This window comes from Eschrichtius robustus, chromosome 13 (assembly GCF_028021215.1).
Source record: "Eschrichtius robustus isolate mEscRob2 chromosome 13, mEscRob2.pri, whole genome shotgun sequence".
Taxonomy (NCBI): Eukaryota; Metazoa; Chordata; class Mammalia; order Artiodactyla; family Eschrichtiidae; genus Eschrichtius; species Eschrichtius robustus.
This window is the reverse complement of record NC_090836.1, coordinates 90801376-90821677: the sequence shown is the minus strand read 5'-3', so window position 1 is coordinate 90821677 and position 20302 is coordinate 90801376. Positions and strand designations below refer to the sequence as shown.

General features: G+C 37.6%; 1 protein-coding gene across 2 annotated transcripts in view; it reads right to left on the bottom strand.

The window, feature by feature from the left end:
- The window catches only part of RFX4 (regulatory factor X4), a 163485-nt gene that overhangs the window by 46698 nt on the left and 96485 nt on the right, over window positions 1-20302 (bottom strand). For both annotated transcript variants that reach the window (XM_068560654.1, XM_068560655.1), the window contains one exon: window positions 16834-16997. In XM_068560654.1, the coding sequence (XP_068416755.1) occupies window positions 16834-16997 (164 nt within the window). The remainder of the gene's footprint in view (window positions 1-16833; window positions 16998-20302) is intronic.

The window sequence follows — 20302 nt, the reverse complement described above, 5'->3', positions numbered from 1 at the left end:
TCACAAAGCTCAGCCCCCTCTACCTGGCCATTACATCTTCCAGTTCTTCCAAGTCTAGTCCTGGGCTCTCTCTTATCACACTGTATTCCTTCCTTGGATAGTTTCTCCATGCCCACAGCTTCAGTCACCATCTCTAGAGCAGAGGACTTCAGAACTCTGGACCAACTGCATGTAGGACACGTCCATTTCAAAGCCCCAAAAGGTCCATCGAACTAAACATGTCCAAACAGAATTCATCATTTCCCCATCAGACCTGGTTCTTTTCTGTGTTCTCTATTTCAGTGTGCACTCTACTTTCTGTTGAGTTTTGTTTTTAACATTTTTATTATGGAAAACTTCAAACCTTCAAATACCCATGACCCAGCAACAATAATTAGCAACATTTGGCCAGTTTAATTTATCACATGCTTCTCTTTCTCTTCTGGAGTGTTTTAAGCAAATTCAAGATGTTATGCATTTCTAACTGACAAGTTTTAAATATGTATTTATATATGTACATACATGCACACACAAACACTTAAAACCACCATGCCATTGTTATACCCAAACAGAATGAACAGTAGTTCCTTAATATTATCTAACGCTGAGTCTGTACTCCAATTTCTCTATTCCTCTCAATGACGACATCTAGTTTGTCTGAATCAGGATCCAAACAAGTTCCACACATTGCATAAAAGATATAATTGCCTCGTTCTATTTCTTAAGCCTTTTTAAAAAATTCTATTTCATGCCATTGGTTTATTGGCAACATCATGTTATCTGTTCCACGGAATGCCCCACATTCTGATTTGGTTGATTTCTTCCTTGTAGTGACACTTAACTGTTCATTTATCCTGTGTGCTTCCTATAAACCGGGCACAAAAGGAGGAAAAAAAGAAACAAAAGCTGAAGGAACTAATAGAAAACAACTAGCAAGATAGAAGATTTTAATCCAACCATGTAAATTAATTACTTTAAATATAAAGGTCTAGACATAGCAACTAAAAATTAGAAACTGTAATATTGGATAAAAAAGCAAGACCTCATTATATGCTGAGTATATGAAATCTACTTTAAATATGAAGACATAGAGTAACAGAGTGGAAAAAAGATATACCATGCAAACACTAATAAAAAAAAAAGCTGGAGTAGCTATCTTACTATCAAAGTAAACTTCTGAACAAGAAATATTACCAATGATAAAGAAAGACATTACATTATGAAAAGCAGGCAATTCATCAAGAAATCACAACAATCCTAATGTGTATGTACTTAATAGAGCTTCAAAATACACGAAGCAAAAACAAACAGAAGTAAAAAAAGAAATAGACAAATCCAAAATTATAGTTAGAGACATCTATACTCCTCTCTTGGTAAACAATAGAACAAATGGACAGAAAATCAATAAGGGCATAGAAAACGTAAAAAATGCTAACAATAAACTTGACCTAATTGACATTTATAGAACATTCCACCATATGACAGCAGAATATACAGTCTTTTCAAGTACACATGGAATATTCACCAACATATTCACCAACATATTCTGGGCCATCAGACAAGTCTCAAAAAAATGTGAAAGAACTGATACAATACAACATATGTAACCTGACTATAAGAAAATTAAACTAGAAATAACAAAAAGATATCTTGAAAATCCTGAAATATTTGGAAATTAAACAACTCGCTTCTAAATAACACATGAGTCAAAAAGAAAGTCACAAGGGAAAATATTTTAATTGAATTAAAATGAAAACATAACATCAAAATTTGTGGGATGCAGCTAAGCAGTGATTAGAGGAAAATTTATAGCATTAAATGCTTTATTAGGAAAGTAGAAAGATTTATAATCAATGACCTAAGCTTCCACTTAAAGAAAATAAAAAAAGAAGAGTATATTAAACTCAAAGCAAGAACAAAGGATAAAAGCATATATTGATAATATTGAAAACAGGAAAACAGTAAGAAACCAAAGAAATCAGAGACTAAAAGATGGTTTTTGGAGAAGATTAATAACATTGATAAACGTCTTGGGACACTGACCAAAAAAAAGAAAAGAAGATATAAACTACCCACATCAGGAATGAAAAAAGGGACATCACTACAGATCCTACAGATGTTCAAAGGATAATAAGGAAATACTATGAACACGCTTAAGCTCATGGATTTAAAATTTTAGATAAAATTCTACACAAACTCTTACAGAAAAAGGAAGAGAGGGACTCATTTTATGAGGCCAGGATTACCCTGATACCTAAACCAGAAGACATTAAAAGAAAATAAAACTAAAGATCAATAACTCTCATGAATGTAAATCCTCAACAAAATATTAACAATTCAGATGTAGCAATTATACATATGTATGAAACTATCATGACCAAGTGAGTTTACCCTGGGGATGAAAGCCTGGTTCAATATTTGAAAGTCAAACAATGTAACCCACCTTATTAACAAACTAAAGAAAAAAACCATATGATGATCTTGGTACAAAAAAGCTTTTAACAAAATTCAAAATCTTTTCATGATACAAATTCTCAAAAAACTAGAAATGGAAAGGAATTTCTCCAACCTGATAAAGTGCATCCATAAAAAAAACCTACGGCTAGCATCATTTTTATATTGAATACTGAATGCTTTTCCTTAAGATGAGGGAAAATGCAAAAAATGCCACCCCTACTTAAACGGGGACATCATTTGAGAGGTGCAATAAGACAGGGGGAGAAAAGAGTATACAGATTGCAAATCAAGACATAAAAGTGCCTTTATTCCTAGATTACATGATTATACTCATAGAAAATCCCAAAGAATCTACAAAAAAGCTATTAGAACTAATCAGTGAGTTTAATAGGATCTCATACAGGATCAACAAACAAAAATCAATCATTTTTATTCAACTATCAATGAACAATTGGAAACTGAACTTAAAAAATAGTAGCATTTACAATAGCACCAAAACCCACAAAATAATTAGATATAAACCTAGCAAAATATGTACAAGATCTATTTGCTAAAAACTCCAAAACTACGAAACAGCAATGAAGAATATTAAAGAGGACCTAAATAGATGGAGAGATATACCACATTCATGGATTGGAAGACACAATATAGTTAGGATGTCAATTCTTTCAAAATTTATCTATAGATTCAATATAATCCTAAACAAAATTTCACAGAACTTTTTGCAGATTCTACGAACTTACTATGCAGAAGCAAAGGAACAGTTTTGAAAAAGAAGAACAAAGTTGGAGCACCCGTACTAACTGACTTTAAGACTTATTACAAAGCCACAGTCATCAGAACAGTGTGATATTGGTGAAAGGAGGACATATAAAGAAATGGAACAGAATTGAGAGTCCAGAAACACATACACACACACACACACACACACACACACACGGCCAAGTAAGTTCCCACAAAACTTCAATGTAATTCAATAAATAAAGGTTAAGTCTTTTTAACAAATGGTGCTAGGATATTTGGACTTCCACCTGCAAAAAGCAGAAATGAACCTTTATCCCTACACCTTACACCATATGGAAAACTCAAAATGAACCAATGTAAAGTCTAAAAAATTATAAAATGTAAAAATTGTAAAACCTAAAACATCTAGAACATAATCTAGGAAAACACTGTGACCTTTCTTGGCAAATGATTATTAGATATAACACCAAAAGCAAAATCCACAATATAAAATATTGATAAATTGGACTTCACCAAAAGTTGAAAATTCTGCTCCTCAAGTGATAATTGTGTAAAACATGAAAAGCCAAGCAAAGATTGAGAGAAAATAGTTTCAAAACACAACTCTGGAAAAGAACTTGTATCCAGAATACATACAGAATTCTGCAACATCCATTTATGATAAAAACTCTCCAGAAAGTGGGCATAGAGGGAACATACCTCAACATAATAAAGGTCATATATGACAAACCCATAGCTAACATCATACTCAATGGTGAAAAGCTGAAAGCATTTCCTCTAAGATCAGGAACAAGACAAGGATGCCCACTCTTGCTGCTTCTATTCAACACAGTTTTGGAAGACCTAGCCACAGCAATCAGACAAGGAAAAGAAATAAAAGGAATCCAAATTGAAAAGGAAGAGTAAAAAACTGTCATTTTGCAGATGACATGATACTATACATAGAAAATCCTAAAGACACCACCAGAAAACTCCTAAAGGTCATCAATGAATTTGGTAAAGTTGCAGGATACAAAATTAATGGACAGAAGTCTCTTGCATTCCTATACACTAACAACAAAATAGCATGAATAGAAATAAAGAAAACAACCCCATTTACCATCACAACAAAAAGAATAAAATACCTAGGAATAAACCTACCTAAGGAGGCAAAAAACCTGTACTCCAAAAACTATAAGATGCTGATGAAAGAAACTGAAGATGACACAAACAGATGGAAAGATTTACTGTGTTCCTGGACTGGAAGAATCAATAATGTTAACATGACCATACTAGCCAAGGTAATCTACAGATTCAATGCAATTCCTATCAAAATACCCATGACATTTTTCACAGAACTAGACAAAATAATCCTAAAATTTATATGGAACTGAAAAAGATCCAGAATTGCCAAAGTATAAAAAAAAGAAAAAAGAAAAAAGCTGGAGGTGTAACCCTTCCAGATTTAAGACTATACTACAAAGCTACAGTAATCAAAACAGTATGGTACTGGCACAAAAACAGACACATAGTTCAACAGAACAGGATACAAAGCCCAGAAATAAAACTATGCACTTATGATCAATTAATCTACAACAAAGGAGGCAAGACTATACATTGGAGAAAAGATGGTCTCTTCAATAAGTGGTGCTTGAAAACTGGATAGCTACATGTAATGAAATTAGAACATTCTCTAACACCATATACAAAAATAAACTCAAAATGGATTAAAGACCTAAATATAAGATAGATACTATAAAACTAATAGAGGAAAACATAGGCAGAACATTCTGTGACATAAATGGCAAAAAATTTTTTTTTGATCCGTCTCCTAGAGTAATGGAAACAAAAGCAAAAATAAATAAATGGGACCCAATTAAACCTAAAAGCTTTCACACTACAAAGGAAACCATAAAGAAAATGAAAAGACAACCTACGGAATGGGAGAAAATATTTGCAAACGATGCAAACAACAAGGGCTTGATTTCCAAAATATACAAACAGCTCAACAACAACAAAAAAACAAACAACCCAATCAAAAAATGGGCAGAAGACCTAAATAGACATTTCTCCAAAGAAGACATACAGATGGCCAAATAGGCACATGAAAAGATGCTCAACATCGCTAATTATTAGAGAAATGCAAATCAAAACTACAGTGAGGTACTACCTCACACCAGTCAGAATGGCCATCATTAAAAAGCCTACAGATAACAAATGCTGGAGAAGGTGTGGAGAAAAGGGAACCCTCCTACACTGTTGGTGAGAATGTAAATTGGTGCAGCCACTACGGAAAACAGTATGGAGGTTCCTCAGAAAACTAAAAATAGAATTACCGTATGATCCAGCAATCCCACTCCTGGGCATATATTCATACAAAACTATAACTCGCAAAGATATACGCACCCCTATGTTCATAGCAGCACTATTTACAATAGCCAAGACATGGAAACAACCTACATGTCCACTGACAGATGAATGGATAAAGAAGATGTGGTACATATACACAATGGAATACTACTCAGCCATAAAAAAGAATGAAATAATGCCATTTGCAGCAAGACGGATGCAACTAGAGACTATCATACTAAGTGAATTAAGCCAGACAAAGACAAATGCCATATGATATCACGTATATGTGGAATCCAAAATATGGCACAAATGAACCTACCTACAAAACAGAAACAGATTCACAGGCATAGAGGTTGCCAAGGGAGAGGGGGAGTAGGAGAGGGATGGACTGAAGTTTGGACTTAGTAGATGCAAACTATTACATATAGAATGGATAAACAACAAGGTCCTACTGTATAGCACAGGGAACTATACTCAGTATCCTGGGATAAACCATAATGGAAAAGAATATAAAAAAAGAATGTACATATGTGTATAACTGAGTCACTTTGCAGTACAGCAGAAATTAACACAACATTGTAAATCAACTATACTTCAATTTAAAAAAAGAACAAATTACTGTTACACACAACAACATGGATTATGCTAAGTGAAGTAAGTCAAACTCAAAAGGCTACTTACCATGTGATTCCATTTATATAAGATTTTGGAAAAGGTTAAAGTATAAGCACAGAAAACAAATGAGTGATTGCCAGGGGCTGCCAGTGGGGAGAGGCATTGACAAAATAGGGGAAGTTTTTGAAGTGATGAAACTATTTTATATTTTGTTGTATACACTAAAAATGATGAATGTTAATGAATACAAGGTATACTTCAATAAACTTGAATTTAAAAAATTAAATTAAAAGCTATAAAATATAAATAATAATAGAAAATAAACTGATAGAACTAAGAACAAAAGTATCTGTTGTATCAATAAATGTATATGGGCTGGACTTACCTTGTAAGAGAAAAATATCAGATTGGATAATAAAACAAATTCTAATGGTTCTGTATACAAGTGAGTTATACAGGTTAAAAATAAAAGGGTGGGCAAATGTATTCCCTCCGATGAAAACAAAAAGAAAATAGAGGTCATGATTTCAATATCAGACAAATTAAATTCTGGGCCAAAAAAAATTAAATGAGACTTTATAATGCTAAGAGTGCAATTTACAATGAAGATATTGTAATTCATAAGGAAGGCATTACAACTCACACTGAAGACGAAGCAGTTAGAAATATCAAAGCACTAACATTCAAAAACAAAATAATAGGAAATACAAGGTGAAATAGGTTGGCACACATTAGAAATCAATCTTCAACTTACTAACCTTTCTCAGTCCATAACAGTCTAAATGGACAAACACTAAGACAACATAAGAACTAAATAACAATAAATTTGGTCCAAATACATATATGTCAAAGTCTGTACGAAGATACAGAGTGCTTCTTCAAGTGTAACAAAACTGACCATATATTAGACAACAAAATCTAAGCATAGTCTCAAAAGAAGAAATAGTTCAGAAAACAGTCTAATCACAAAGCAGTAAAGTTAAAATGAATAACATAACCAGAAAATAATAGCTCCAAACAACTGGATATTTTTAAATGCGCTATTTAAATTCTTAGGACAAGAAGGAACTCCAAGTCAATGTCACAAAATATCTAGAAAATAACAGTATTAAAATATTACATATAAAAACCTATGAGATAAAGCTAAAATAGTGCTCAAAGGAAAAAAGCCAAGCCTGAAATAATTATGTTACTAACCAAAAGTAAAAGAAAGTACACAGGGACTTCCCTGGGGGCGCTGTGGTTAAGAATCCGCCTGCCAGACTTCCCTGGTGGCGCAGTGGTTAGGAATCCGCCTGCCACTGCAGGGGATACGGGTTTGATCCCTGGTCTGGGAAGATCCTACATGCCACGGAGCAACTAAGCCCGTGCCCATAACTACTGAGTCTGCACTCTAGAGCCCATGAGCCACAACTACTGAGCCTGCATGCCACAACTACTGAGGCCCGATGCCTGGAGCCCATGCTCCGCAACAAGAGAAGCCACCACAATGAGAAGCCTGCACACTGCAATGAATAGTAGCCCACGCTCACTGCAACTAGAGAAAGCCTGCACACAGCAACAAAGATCCCATGCAGCCAAAAATAAATAAATAAAATAAATAAATAAATAAAGGTAGAAATTAATATGTTAGAAAAAAAGAAATAATAATAATACCAATAAATACATCCAAGAGCTTTTTCCTTGAAAAAAATTAAATAAATTAGGTAACCTATTCACAAAGAAATGGTAGAAAGCACAACTACACAAACAAAAATGCAGTAAAACAGAAATAATCACAGACACAAAGGAAACTCAATGAATCTACAAACTCCCTTTGTTCAACCCTAAGCAAGTAAATTTAAAGATCTGGAAGAAACTGATAATTTTCTAGGAAAATATAATTTACCAAACCTCACCTCAGAGAAGATAGAAAACCTAAACTGACCAATTACTACAGGAAAAAAAGAAGAAAAATTTCAAAGATTTACTCCCGCAAAACACTAGGCCCAGATGCCTTCGAAGAGAAATTAATTCTGTGTAATCTTCAAGAGCAAATAATTTCAATGCTATGTAAACTGTTTCAGACCTTAGGAAAAAAAGTAGGGGCAGAGGGAAACTTCCAGATTCCTTTTATGAAGCAAAAATAACGTTGATACCAACAACTGACAACTATTCAACAAAAAAGAAAAGTGCAAACCAATCTCACTTCTGACTCTTGATGCAGAAATCCTAAATAAAATAGAAAATAAAATCCTGCAACACATTAAAGAAAATAATATACTATGAGTAAGTGGGGTGTATTCTAGGAATTCAAGAATGGTTCAATATTAGGATATGGATAATATGATCACTTCTACAGATGATGGAAAGCATTGGATAATATGCAACAACCATTCTTCATCAAAAGTTTAATGAATTAAGAAAATACAGATATTCCTTAGCACGACAGAATATCTCATTCTTAACCCAAAGCCAGCATCATGTTTAACCAAGAAACACTAGATGCATTCTCATTAAAGTCAAGAGCTTTTAACATGTTCTTGAGGAATAAGCCAACATAATTAGATAAGAGAAATAAATTAAAAAGACATTTTTAGATAATATAATTCTAAACCTGGAAAATTTAACAGAAGCCCCCCCAAAAGGAATACAACATTAAGATAGTTAAATTTAAAACAGTCAGGTCCAAATATAACACACAGAAACCAATAGCTTTCATATATATAAACAACCATCAGTCAAGAGATATGGAGGAAAAGACTGCATTTACAATAGCAACAAAAAAAAAGTAAGAAAGAATTTAATTTTAAAAATATATATGATTTATATGAAAAAATATTTACAACATTCCTGAAGGCCACAAAATTTAAGATCAGACAAGGCAAACAGTGTTCTTTTCTAGGAATTCTCAATACCATAAAGATATAATTCTCCCTAAATTAATCTATAAGTGTAATATAATCCCAATGAACATACATATATTTATATATAAATTTTTATATGTATATAAATACTTAAATAGACAAACTGATGCTAAGGTAGTTCATATGGAAAAATAAGAGACAATAACAGGAAAATTCTACAAACAGAAGTAAGTATGAGGAGCTGGCCTATCAAATATTAAAATATGTTTAAAAGCGTAAAACTTAAAGACAGCGTGACCCTGGAACATGAATATATAGAAATATCTATGGTATAGGCTAGCAAGTCTAGAAATAGCACCAATACATATAACATTTACTACACTAAATAGGAGGCACCTCAAATCTGTGAAGAAAAAATGGAATAATTAACGTATGTATCGGCATAAGGAGAGCTGTTCGGGAAAAAATGAAGCCATACTTTACATCTTACACAAGGATGAATTCCAAACTGGATAAAAGTTCAAAAGTACAAAATCAAAGCATAAAGTTTGTAGGATAACCCATGGGAAAATTATTTGTAATTGGAGTGGGAAAGACTTCTAAAACAATGATACAAAATCCAGAAGCCATAAACACAAAGACTGATAAATTCAACTACACAAATATATTCTCTGTATGGCAAAAACAAAAGAACAAAATGAGAAAATATTTGCAACTCTTATTACAGATAAATGGTTAATAGTCCTAAAAAATAAAGAGCTCTTAAAAATCAATGAGATAGGGCTTCCCTGGTGGCACAGTGGTTGAGAATCTGCCTGCCAGTGCAGGGGACATGGGTTCGAGCCCTGGTCTGGGAAGATCCCACATGCCGCGGAGCAACTAGGCCCGTGAGCCACAATTACTGAGCCTGCGCGTCTGGAGCCTGTGCTCTGCAACAAGAGAGGCCACGATAATGAGAGGCCCGCGCACTGCGATGAAGAGTGGCCCCCACTTGCCGCAACTAGAGAAAGCCCTTGCACAGAAACGAAGACCCAACACAGCCATAAATAAATAAATAAACCCAAAGTTTAAGAAAAAAGAAAAGAATTACCTTTAAAAAAAAAAAAAAATCAATGAGATAGTCTCATCCACCAGAGGGCAGACAGCAGAAGCAAGAAGAACTACAATCTTGCAGCCTGTGGAACAAAAACCACATTCACGGAAAGACAAGATGAAAAGGCAGAGGGCTATGGACCAGATGAAGGAACAAGATAAAACCCCAGAAAAACAACTAAATGAAGTGGAGATAGGAAACCTTCCAGAAAAAGAATTCAGAATAATGATACTGAAGATGATCCAGGACCTCGGAAAAACAACGGAGGCAAAAATCGAGAAGATGCAAAAAATGTTTAACAAAGACCTAGAAAAATTAAAGAACAAACAAACAGAGATGAACAATCCAATAATTGAAATGAAAACTACACTAGAAGGAATCAATAGCACAATAACTGAGGAAGAAGAATGGATAAGTGACCTGGAAGACAGAATGGTGGAATTCACTGCTGCAGAACTGAATAAAGAAAAAAAAATGAAAAGAAATGAAGACAGCTTAAGAGACCGCTGGGACAACGTTAAACGCAACAACATTCGCAGTATAGGGGTCCCAGAAGGAAAAGAGAGAGAGAAAGGACCCAAGAAAATATTTGAAGAGATTATAGTCGAAAACTTCCCTAACATGGGAAAGGAAATAGCCACCCAAGTCCAGGAAGCGCAGCGAGTCCCATACAGGATAAACCCAAGGAGAAACACGCCGTGACACATAGTAATCAAATTGGCAAAAATTAAAGACAAAGAAAAATTATTGAAAGCAGCAAGGGAAAAATGACAAATAACATACAAGGGAACTCCCAAAAGGTTAACAGCTGATTTCTCAGCAGAAACTCTACAAGCCAGAAGGGAGTGGTATGATATACTTAAAGTGATACTTAAAGTGATGAAAGGGAAGAACCTACAAGATTACTCTACCCAGCAAGGATCTCATTCAGCTTCGATGGAGAAATCAAAAGCTTTACAGACAAGCAAAATCTAAGAGAATTCAGCACCACCAAACCAGCTCTACAACAAATGCTAAAGGAACTTCTCTAAGTGGGAAACACAAGAGAAGAAAAGGACCTACAAAAACAAACCCATTAAAATTAAGAAAATGGTCATAGGAGCATACATATCTATAATTACCTTAAACGTCAATGGATTAAATGCTCCAACCAAAAGACATAGACTGCCTGAAGGGATACAAAAAAAAAGACCCATATATATGCTGTCTACAAGAGACCCACTTCAGACCTAGGGACACGTACAGACTGAAAGTGAATGGATGGAAAAAGGTATTCCATGCAAATGGTAATCAAAAGAAAGCTGGAGTAGCAATACTCCTATCAGATAAAATAGACTTTAAAATAAGGAATGTTACAAGAGACAAGGAAGGACACTACATAATGATCAAGGGATCAATCCAAGAAGAAGATGTAACAATTATAAATATATATGCACCCAATATAGGAGCACCTCAATACTTAAGGCAACTGCTAACAGCTGTAAACGAGGAAATTGACAGTAACACAATAATAGTGGGGGACTTTAACACCTCACTTACACCAATGGACAGATCATCCAAACAGAATATTAATAAGGAAACACAAGCTTTAAATGACACAATAGACCAGGTAGATTTAATTGATATTTATAGGACATTCCATCCAAAAACAGCACACTACACTTTCTTCTCAAGTGCACACAGAACATTCTCCAGGATTGATCACATCCTGGGTCACAAATCAAGCCTCAGTAAACTTAAGAAAACTGAAATCATATCAAGCATCTCTTCTAACCACAACGCTATGAGATTAGAAATCAATTACAGGGAAAAGAAACAAAAAACACAAACACATGGAGGCTAAACAATACGTTACTAAATAACCAAGAGATCACTGAAGAAATCAAAGAGGAAATCAGAAAATACCTAGAGACAAATGACAATGAAAACACGATGATCCAAAACCTATGGGATGCAGCAAAAGCAGTTCTAAGAGGGAATTTTATAGCAATACAATCCTACCTCAAGAAACAACAAACATCTCAAATAAACAATCTAACCTTACACGTAAAAGAACTAGAGAAAGAAGAAAAAACAAACCCCAAAGTTAGTAGAAGGAAAGAAATCATAAAGATCAGAGCAGAAATAAATGAAATAGAAACAAAGAAAACAATAGCAAAGATCAATAGAAGTAAAAGCTGGTTCTTTGAGAAGATAAACAAAATTGATAAACCATTAGCCAGACTCATCAAGAAAAAGAGGGAGAGGACTCAAATCAATAAAACTAGAAATGAAAAAGGAGAAGTTACAACAGACACCACAGAAATACAAAGAAAGCATCCTCAGAGATTACTACAAGCAACTCTATGCCAGTAAAACGGACAACCTGGAAGAAATGGACAAATTCTTAGAAAGGTATAACCTTCCAAGACTGAACCAGAAAGAAATAGGAAATATGAACAGACCAATCACAAGTAATGAAATTGAAACTGTGATTAAAAATCTTCCAAAAAGCAAAAGTCCAGGACCAGAGGGCTTCGCAGGTAAATTCTATCAAACATGTAGAGAAGAGCTAACACCTATCCTTCTCAAACTCTTCCAAAAACTGCAGAGGGAGGAACACTCCCAAACTCATTCTACGAGGCCACCATCACCCTGATACCAACACCAGACAAAGATACTACAAAAAAAGAAAATTACAGACCAATATCACTGATGAATATAGATGCAAAAATCCTCAACAAAATACTAGCAAACAGGATCCAACAGCACATTAAAAGGATCATACACCATGATCAAGTGGGATTTATCCCAGGGATGCAAGGATTCTTCAATATAGGCAAAACAATCAATGTGATATACCACATTAACAAATTGAAGAATAAAAACCATATGATCATCTCAATAGATGCAGACAAAGCTTTTGACAAAATTCAACACCCATTTATGATACAAACTCTCTAGAAAGTGGGCATAGAGGGAACCTACCTCAACATAATAAAGGCCATATATGACAAACCCACAGCAAATGTCATTCTCAATGGTGAAAAACTGAAAGCATTTCCTCTAAGATCAGTAACAGGACAAGGATGTCCACTCTCACCACTATTGTTCAACATAGTTTTGGAAGTACTAGCCACGGCAATCAGAGAAGAAAAAGAAATAAAAGGAATCCAAATTGGAAAAGAAGAAGTAAAACTGTCACTGCTTGCAGATGACATGACACTATACATAGAGAATCCTAAAGATGCCACCAGAAAACTACTAGAGCTAATCCATGAATTTGGTAAAGTTGCAGGATACAAAATTAATGCACAGAAACCTCTTGCATTCCTATACACTAATGATGAAAAATCTGAAAGAGAAATTAAGGAAACACTCCCATTTACCACTGCAACAAAAAGAATAAAATACCTAGGAATAAACCTACCTAGGGAGACCAAAGACCTGTATGCAGAAAACTATAAGACAGTGATGAAAGAAATTAAAGATGATACCAACAGATGGAGAGATATAGCATGTTCTTGGATTGGAGGAATCTATACTGTGAAAATGACTATACTACCCAAAGCAATCTACAGATTCAATGCAATCCCTATCAAATTACCAATGGCATTTTTTACAGAACTAGAAGAAAAAAATCTTAAAATTTGTATGGAGACACAAAAGACCCCAAATAGCCAAAGCAGTCTTGAAGGAAGAAAACGGAGCTGGAGGAATCAGGCTCCCGGACTTCAGACTATACTACAAAGCTACAGTAATCAAGACAGTATGGTACTGACACAAAAACAGAAATATAGATCAATGCAACAGGATAGAAAGCCCAGAGATAAACCCACGCACCTATGGTCAACTAATCTATGACAAAGGTGGCAAGGATATACAATGGAGAAAAGAGAGTCTCTTCAATAAGTGGTGCTGGGAGAACTGGACAGCTACATGTAAAAGAATGAAATTAGAACACTCCCTAACACCATATACAAAAATAAACTCAAAATGGATTAGAGACTAAATGTAAGACTGGACACTGTAAAACTCTGAGAGGAAAACATAGGAAGAACACTCTTTGACATCAATCAGTGCAAGATCTTTTTTAATCCACCTCCTAGAGTAATGGAAATGAAAACAAAAATAAACAAATGGGACCTAATGAAACTTAAAAGTTTTTGCACAGCAAAGGAAACTACAAACAAGACAAAAAAACAACCCTCATAATGGGAGAAAATATCTGCAAACGCATCAACGGACAAAGGATTAATCTCCAAAATATATAAACAGCTCATGCAGCTCAACATGAAAAAAACAAACAACCCAATCCAAAAATGGGCAGAAGCCCTAAACAGACATTTCTCCAAAGAAGACATACAGATGGCCAAGAAGCACATGAAAAGCTGCTCAACAACACTAATTATTAGAGAAATGCAAATGAAAACCACAATGAGGTATCACCTCACACCAGTCAGAATGGGCATCCTCAGGAAATCTACAAACAACAAATGCTGGAGAGGGTGTGGAGAAAAGGGAACCCTCTTGCACTGTTGGTGGGAATGTAAACTGATACAGCCACTATGGAGAACAGTATGGAGGTTCCTTAAAAAACTAAAAACAGAATTACCATATGACCCAGCAATCCCACTACTGGGCATATACCCAGAGAAAACCATAATTCAAAAAGACACATGTACCCCAATGTTCATTGCAGCACTATTTACAATAGCCAGGTCATGGAAGCATACTAAATGCCCATCGACAGATGAATGGATAAAGAAGATGTGGTACATATACACAATGGAATATTACTCAGCCATAAAAAGGAACGAAATTGGGTCACTTGTAGAGACGTGGATGGACCTAGAGTCTGTCATACAGAGTGAAGTAAGTCAGAAAGAGAAAAACAAGTATCGTATATTAACGCATATATGCGGAACCTAGAAAAATGGTACAGATGAACCGGTCTGCAGGGCAGAAATTGAGACACAGATGCAGAGAAGAAACGTACGGACACCAACGGGGGAAAGTGGTGGTGGTGGTGGTGGTGTGATGAATTGGGAGATTGGGATTGACATATATACACTAATATGTATAAAATGGATAACTAATAAGAAACTGCTGTATAAAAAAATAAATATTCAACTCCATTCATAATAAGATAAATGCAAATTAAAACTTCACTGAGACAAGTTTAAGTCACAGACCCTTTGAACCAGCAATTCAGCCCTTTAGGAATTTATCCTGCACATATACTCTGTGTAGTAGGATGAAGGGTTGTTCCCCCCCATAATATGCCCACCTGGAACCCGTGAAGCTGACCTTATTTGATAAAAGGGCCTTTGCAGATGTGATTAAATTAAGGATCTTGAGACGAAACCTTGGATTAACTGGGTGGGCCTTAAATCAAATGACAAGTGTCCTTACGGGAGACGGCAAGACACAGAGTGGGAATCAATGTGAAGATGGGAGGCAGAGACTGGAGTGATGCAGCTACAAGCCAAGGAACGCCAAGGATAGATGGCACCCATCAGAAGCTATGAGAGAGGCATAGATCAGATCCTCCCTCAAAGTCTCTGCAAAGAACCAACCCTGACAACACCTTGATTTTAGACCTGTGGCCTCCAGAACTGTGAGGAAATACGTTTGTTGTTTTCAGCCACCCAGTTTGTGGTACTTGGTTATTGCAGCCCTAGGAAACTAACAAACTGCACCACGTAAAAGAATGTACTAAAAACATCATTCATCACAGCATTGTAATAGGACAAGATTGGAAACATCAAGACAACTAATTAAACTCAATACAGAGGAACAATATGCAGGTGTGAAAAAGAAAAAAAAAACCTCTTTATAGACTGATGTAAAATGCTCTCTGTAGCAGTCCCAACAGGAAACAGATGACACTCAAAACCGTAGAGTTTATTTTATAAGGGACAAGTCGTAAAGGCGTGGATAGGCACAGGAGAACCCATAAAGGTGACCGCTGCAACCGGGGGTTAGGGCCAGCAGGCTCTCATCCACCTCATGACCAAAGGACAACCTGGAGGGAGAGAGGCGGCCTGGAAGGCAGCAGAGCCCAGTGGAGGGACGTGGCCAGCCGGGGGTGACCTCATAGGGAGGGAGGTAGTGAGGCCATCTCCTGACTTCACTCTCCTCCCTCCCTTTGATCTCCCTTCTGACCCCCTCCCCACCACTGGCTGACCGGGGCTGGAAGCCAGAGGGAAAGGGAGCCCCGTAAGGTGTGCCATGCAGATCACCCTCCCCACCTACCCCTCACAGGGCAGGAGGCAGCATGGAACACAGCGGAGCCTGCATCTGAAGGGGCACAGAAGCTGCCCAACACAATCTCCAAGACGTATTTTTTTGAAACAAGGTACAGAACAGTATATGTAGTATGTCATCATTTGAGTAAGAAAAAGTATATGTCATGCACTGGTTATGTGTGCACAGCAGATCCGGACGGGGCCCTAAGAAAATGACTGTATTTCATGCTCTGGGGAGAGGACCTGAGTATCTGGGGAAGAAGACTAGGAGGGAGACTTTTCACTGTGTAACATATTATCCTTTTTGAATTCTGAATGATACAAGAGGTTCAAAATATTAAATTTTATTTATACTGGAAATATTAAATTTTATTTATATTCAAAAATATAAATAAAATTTAATATTTTAAAGTCCAATATTAATGGTCTTTACAAGGGAGGCCCCCAGACAGTGCATGGTTCTATTCAATAAATGAGAAGCAGGAACGATACCTGCTGAGGACCAACCATGAGGGGATATGAGAAGAAGCGTGCCCACCTGTCAGGTAATGCCTGCAGCACGGTGGGCATCAGCACTCCGGAGATAGCTTTGTAGAGGATGGAGTCACACACGCCGACGATGTTCACCACCGTGGTGGAGCCCAGCACGGGCAGCATGTGGGGCGGCATTCCTTGCCAAAAGTGCAGAAGGAAACTTTGAACCTGTATCAACCCACAGAGAGAAGAACCGTTGAGGTTACACAAGGCCCTCCCAGCAGAGCCTTGGGACTCAGCGAAGGCCAGCCCAGTCCACAGCGCTATTCTCTGCTCCCACTGCAGCAGCAGAGGCCGTCCCAGCCTGGGTGGCTTACGAGGCCCTGGAAGGTCCTCCTGTCCCAAGTCTTCACCCTGCCTGTCTGGGTGCATGCCCCCTGCTGAAGAAGCACTTGGCCTGGCAGCCTGGGGTCTACCCTGCCCTGGGAGAGAGCAGTAGCAAGTTAACCCATCTGCCTCTTCATGCTTACCGTGGTCTGGGTAAAAAGTTTAAGAAAGGGAAGGTGGGATGTTGCTTCTAAAAAGCTCAGAGCACTACAACTATTCTTTGGACCTGTTGGTGCCTCGGGGACCCCAGGGTGTTCTGGAAAGGAAGGGAACATTGTGTGAGTTGCTGGTAAGAGGACTATGTCTAGGAGGAAGAAGAGTAGGTGTCACAGACAGAAGTCTCCTGATACAACCTTGTGCGCCCCAAAAACGGACAAAGTGCAAAGGCCTCTTCATGGCCAAATTCGACCATTTTCTCAAAGAGCCCTTGGTGCAGCCTTGGCTGGCTAGCGCCATTATGGGACGCTAGACAGTGCCATCTGGACAGTAAGGTACGAGGACACCCAAGCCCAACCACTAGCACAGGACAGAAATCTAGCAGGCACTCAAAATGGAGTTATTGTTATTAATACGAGGATAGCAGGCCCCCGACCCCTGTGTCTTCCAGGGTCTGAGTTGGAGGTCAGGGAGAGAGCAGGTGGGGGCGGGGGGTGGGACAAGATAAGGGAAGTGAAGGGACACGGTAGAAGATGGTTATCTGGTACGTAAAATAACACTAAAGATACCTAGACTTCAGCTAACATTGAGGAGTGACTCATCTTAAAGTTAGGGAACAAATAACTGAAGTTTTGTGAATTCTTACAAGCTCAACTTGGTTCCTGTACTATGTATCTTTCTTTCCTCCACAGATGGGCACTCCTGAACCCCTGGTGTGCAGCGCTGCCCACATCCCTGGTTCCCCAAATCAATCCTGACCCAAGGCAGGAGGTCATTTAGTACCCAAGTCTAACACTTTTGGAGGTGGTATTATTAATGGCGTCAGCGTTATGTATTTATTGAGTGCTGCTATACGCCAGGAACTTAGCACAGGTTCTCTCAGTTAATATTAAAGCTTAGGATCACTGCTCCCATTTTGTAGAGACATTAACTTATTTGTCCAAAGCCAGACAGCAAGTCAGGGAATGGATGAATTTGTCTTTTCACTAATCAGTCCAGTGGCTAGTTGGCTCTTCACATGGGCTTCTACCCCATTCCTGAGACCTATGCCTCTTCTTGGACTGCTGCCCACATCCCAGCTTTCTGCCCCAGCCTGGGGACCTGCAGTTGTCCTTCAAGCCCCTCTTAGGAGTAGGGTCTTGCTTTCCTTTGAGCTCAGCCTCAGATGGACAGAATTCCCTGACCCCCACGGCCAGGCTGGAATTCCCAGTGTAAACACTGGATGGGAGGCTTGGGGGGTGAGGAATGAGGAGAAAAGCATGCCTCCTGACTTCCTAGAGGAAAAATGGTGATTTCCAAAAACAGGATCAAAGTGGTAAATGAGGTCAGGTTTGTAAATTATGAAACTCAAAGTCACAGTTCTGTTAATTCCACGAGAGTGAAAATATTGCAAAGTTGACAACAAGATTGAAAATTAAAACCATCAAAAAAAAAATCCAATTGAGTAAAGACTGCCTTCCAGGGTTCTAATCCTGTCACCACTACCACCTAGGGGTATAATATCTCTATGCCTCAGTTTCTTTACCTGTGAAATGGGAATAAAAGTAGTATTTACTAGATTTTGGTAAAGATTCCTAAAAAGTACTTATTACAGTGGTTGGCACATAGTAAATGCTCAATAAAGGTTAGCTGCTATTATTATTACTATTATTATTATTATTATTTGTATCATGGAGGCACTACAACTATGAGGCCCAAGAAATCAGTGCACTGCTCTGAAACATTTGAGACACCCTTGCCTACGTTTCTGAGCGTCACCCAGCCAGGATCCCCATGGTGGCTCTGCTCACCTGTCAAGGTTCCTGTTCTTATTGGGACACCTGGTGTCTGACTGCTGGCCGCCTTGGGCCTGGAGGTGGCCACATCTCTTAGACAAGGTGCTTACCCTCCAGACAACCCTCTGCTGTCCCCAGATCCCATCTCATCCCTGGGCACTGGCCTCTGGCCAGGTCCTGGACCTCCCTGCCTGTCCTTCCAACTCCAAATAAGCATTGCCCAGTTGATTCCTAGTATTTGGTAGATTCTGAATTCATTTGCCTTTCTAAGCTCTCCTTGCATGTAGCCCTGCTCTTTTTTTTTTTATGAGCAGTCAATTTCCAGCAGAAATTCTGGAAAACATTAGCTGCTGTGTACATTAAAACAAATCTGTAGAAAGTCACTCTCATTAGCAGCCATCTGTCTTTTCCAAGTCTGTTCAAGTGGCACAGGGAGCCCTGATCAGTCCTGGTACCGGGGCAGCCTTTGTAGAGGGCATATTATCCAGTTTTGACCTCCCTTCCTACTCTGCATTTAAGAGCATTTAATGTCCAGTGGACTAGTTCCTCAGAGTGAGAAGGGAAAAAAAAGGAGGGAGAACAGTGTAAAGCTCAAGGGGTGATACTTGGAAGTCAGGGGTGAAATGGACAGACAGTGTTCATATCAGGAGGCTGAGCCAATAGGACCTCCTGATAGACTAGATACGAAGCGTGAGGGGAAAAGAAGAACCGAGGTTTGTGGTTTGAGCAATTGTGTGTGGTAGTGGCAATCTAAGACTTGGGAAGAACAAATCTGGGAGCGAAAATTAGAGCTCTGATTAGACCACCGTAAGTTAGACGGCAAGTCATTTGAATCCGGAGCTCGGACTAAATAAATATATAAATATGAGAGTTATCAGCCTTTACAAAATGGAGATGGTGTCTACCTATTAGTAGGATGAAATAAGATAACTTATAAGATGCCTGGCATGATGAAGCCATTTAACAAATGGAAACATAATTAGACAGAAGGGAGAAGTTCTCCTTACTCCTTGCAAGCATAAATGGCGAACGAATCAGGGGTAAATGATTGAAAATGATTATTTAAACCAAGTTTCCTGGATTATCTACTTTAGTCCCTTGAACTCCCAGCCCTTTTTCTCTCTGTTCAATGAAGTATCAGGAGATGATTTCCTTAAGAATACCTAAGTAAGTTTCCTATTTCTTTTCCATGCCTATGTTTAGTTCATTCCTAAT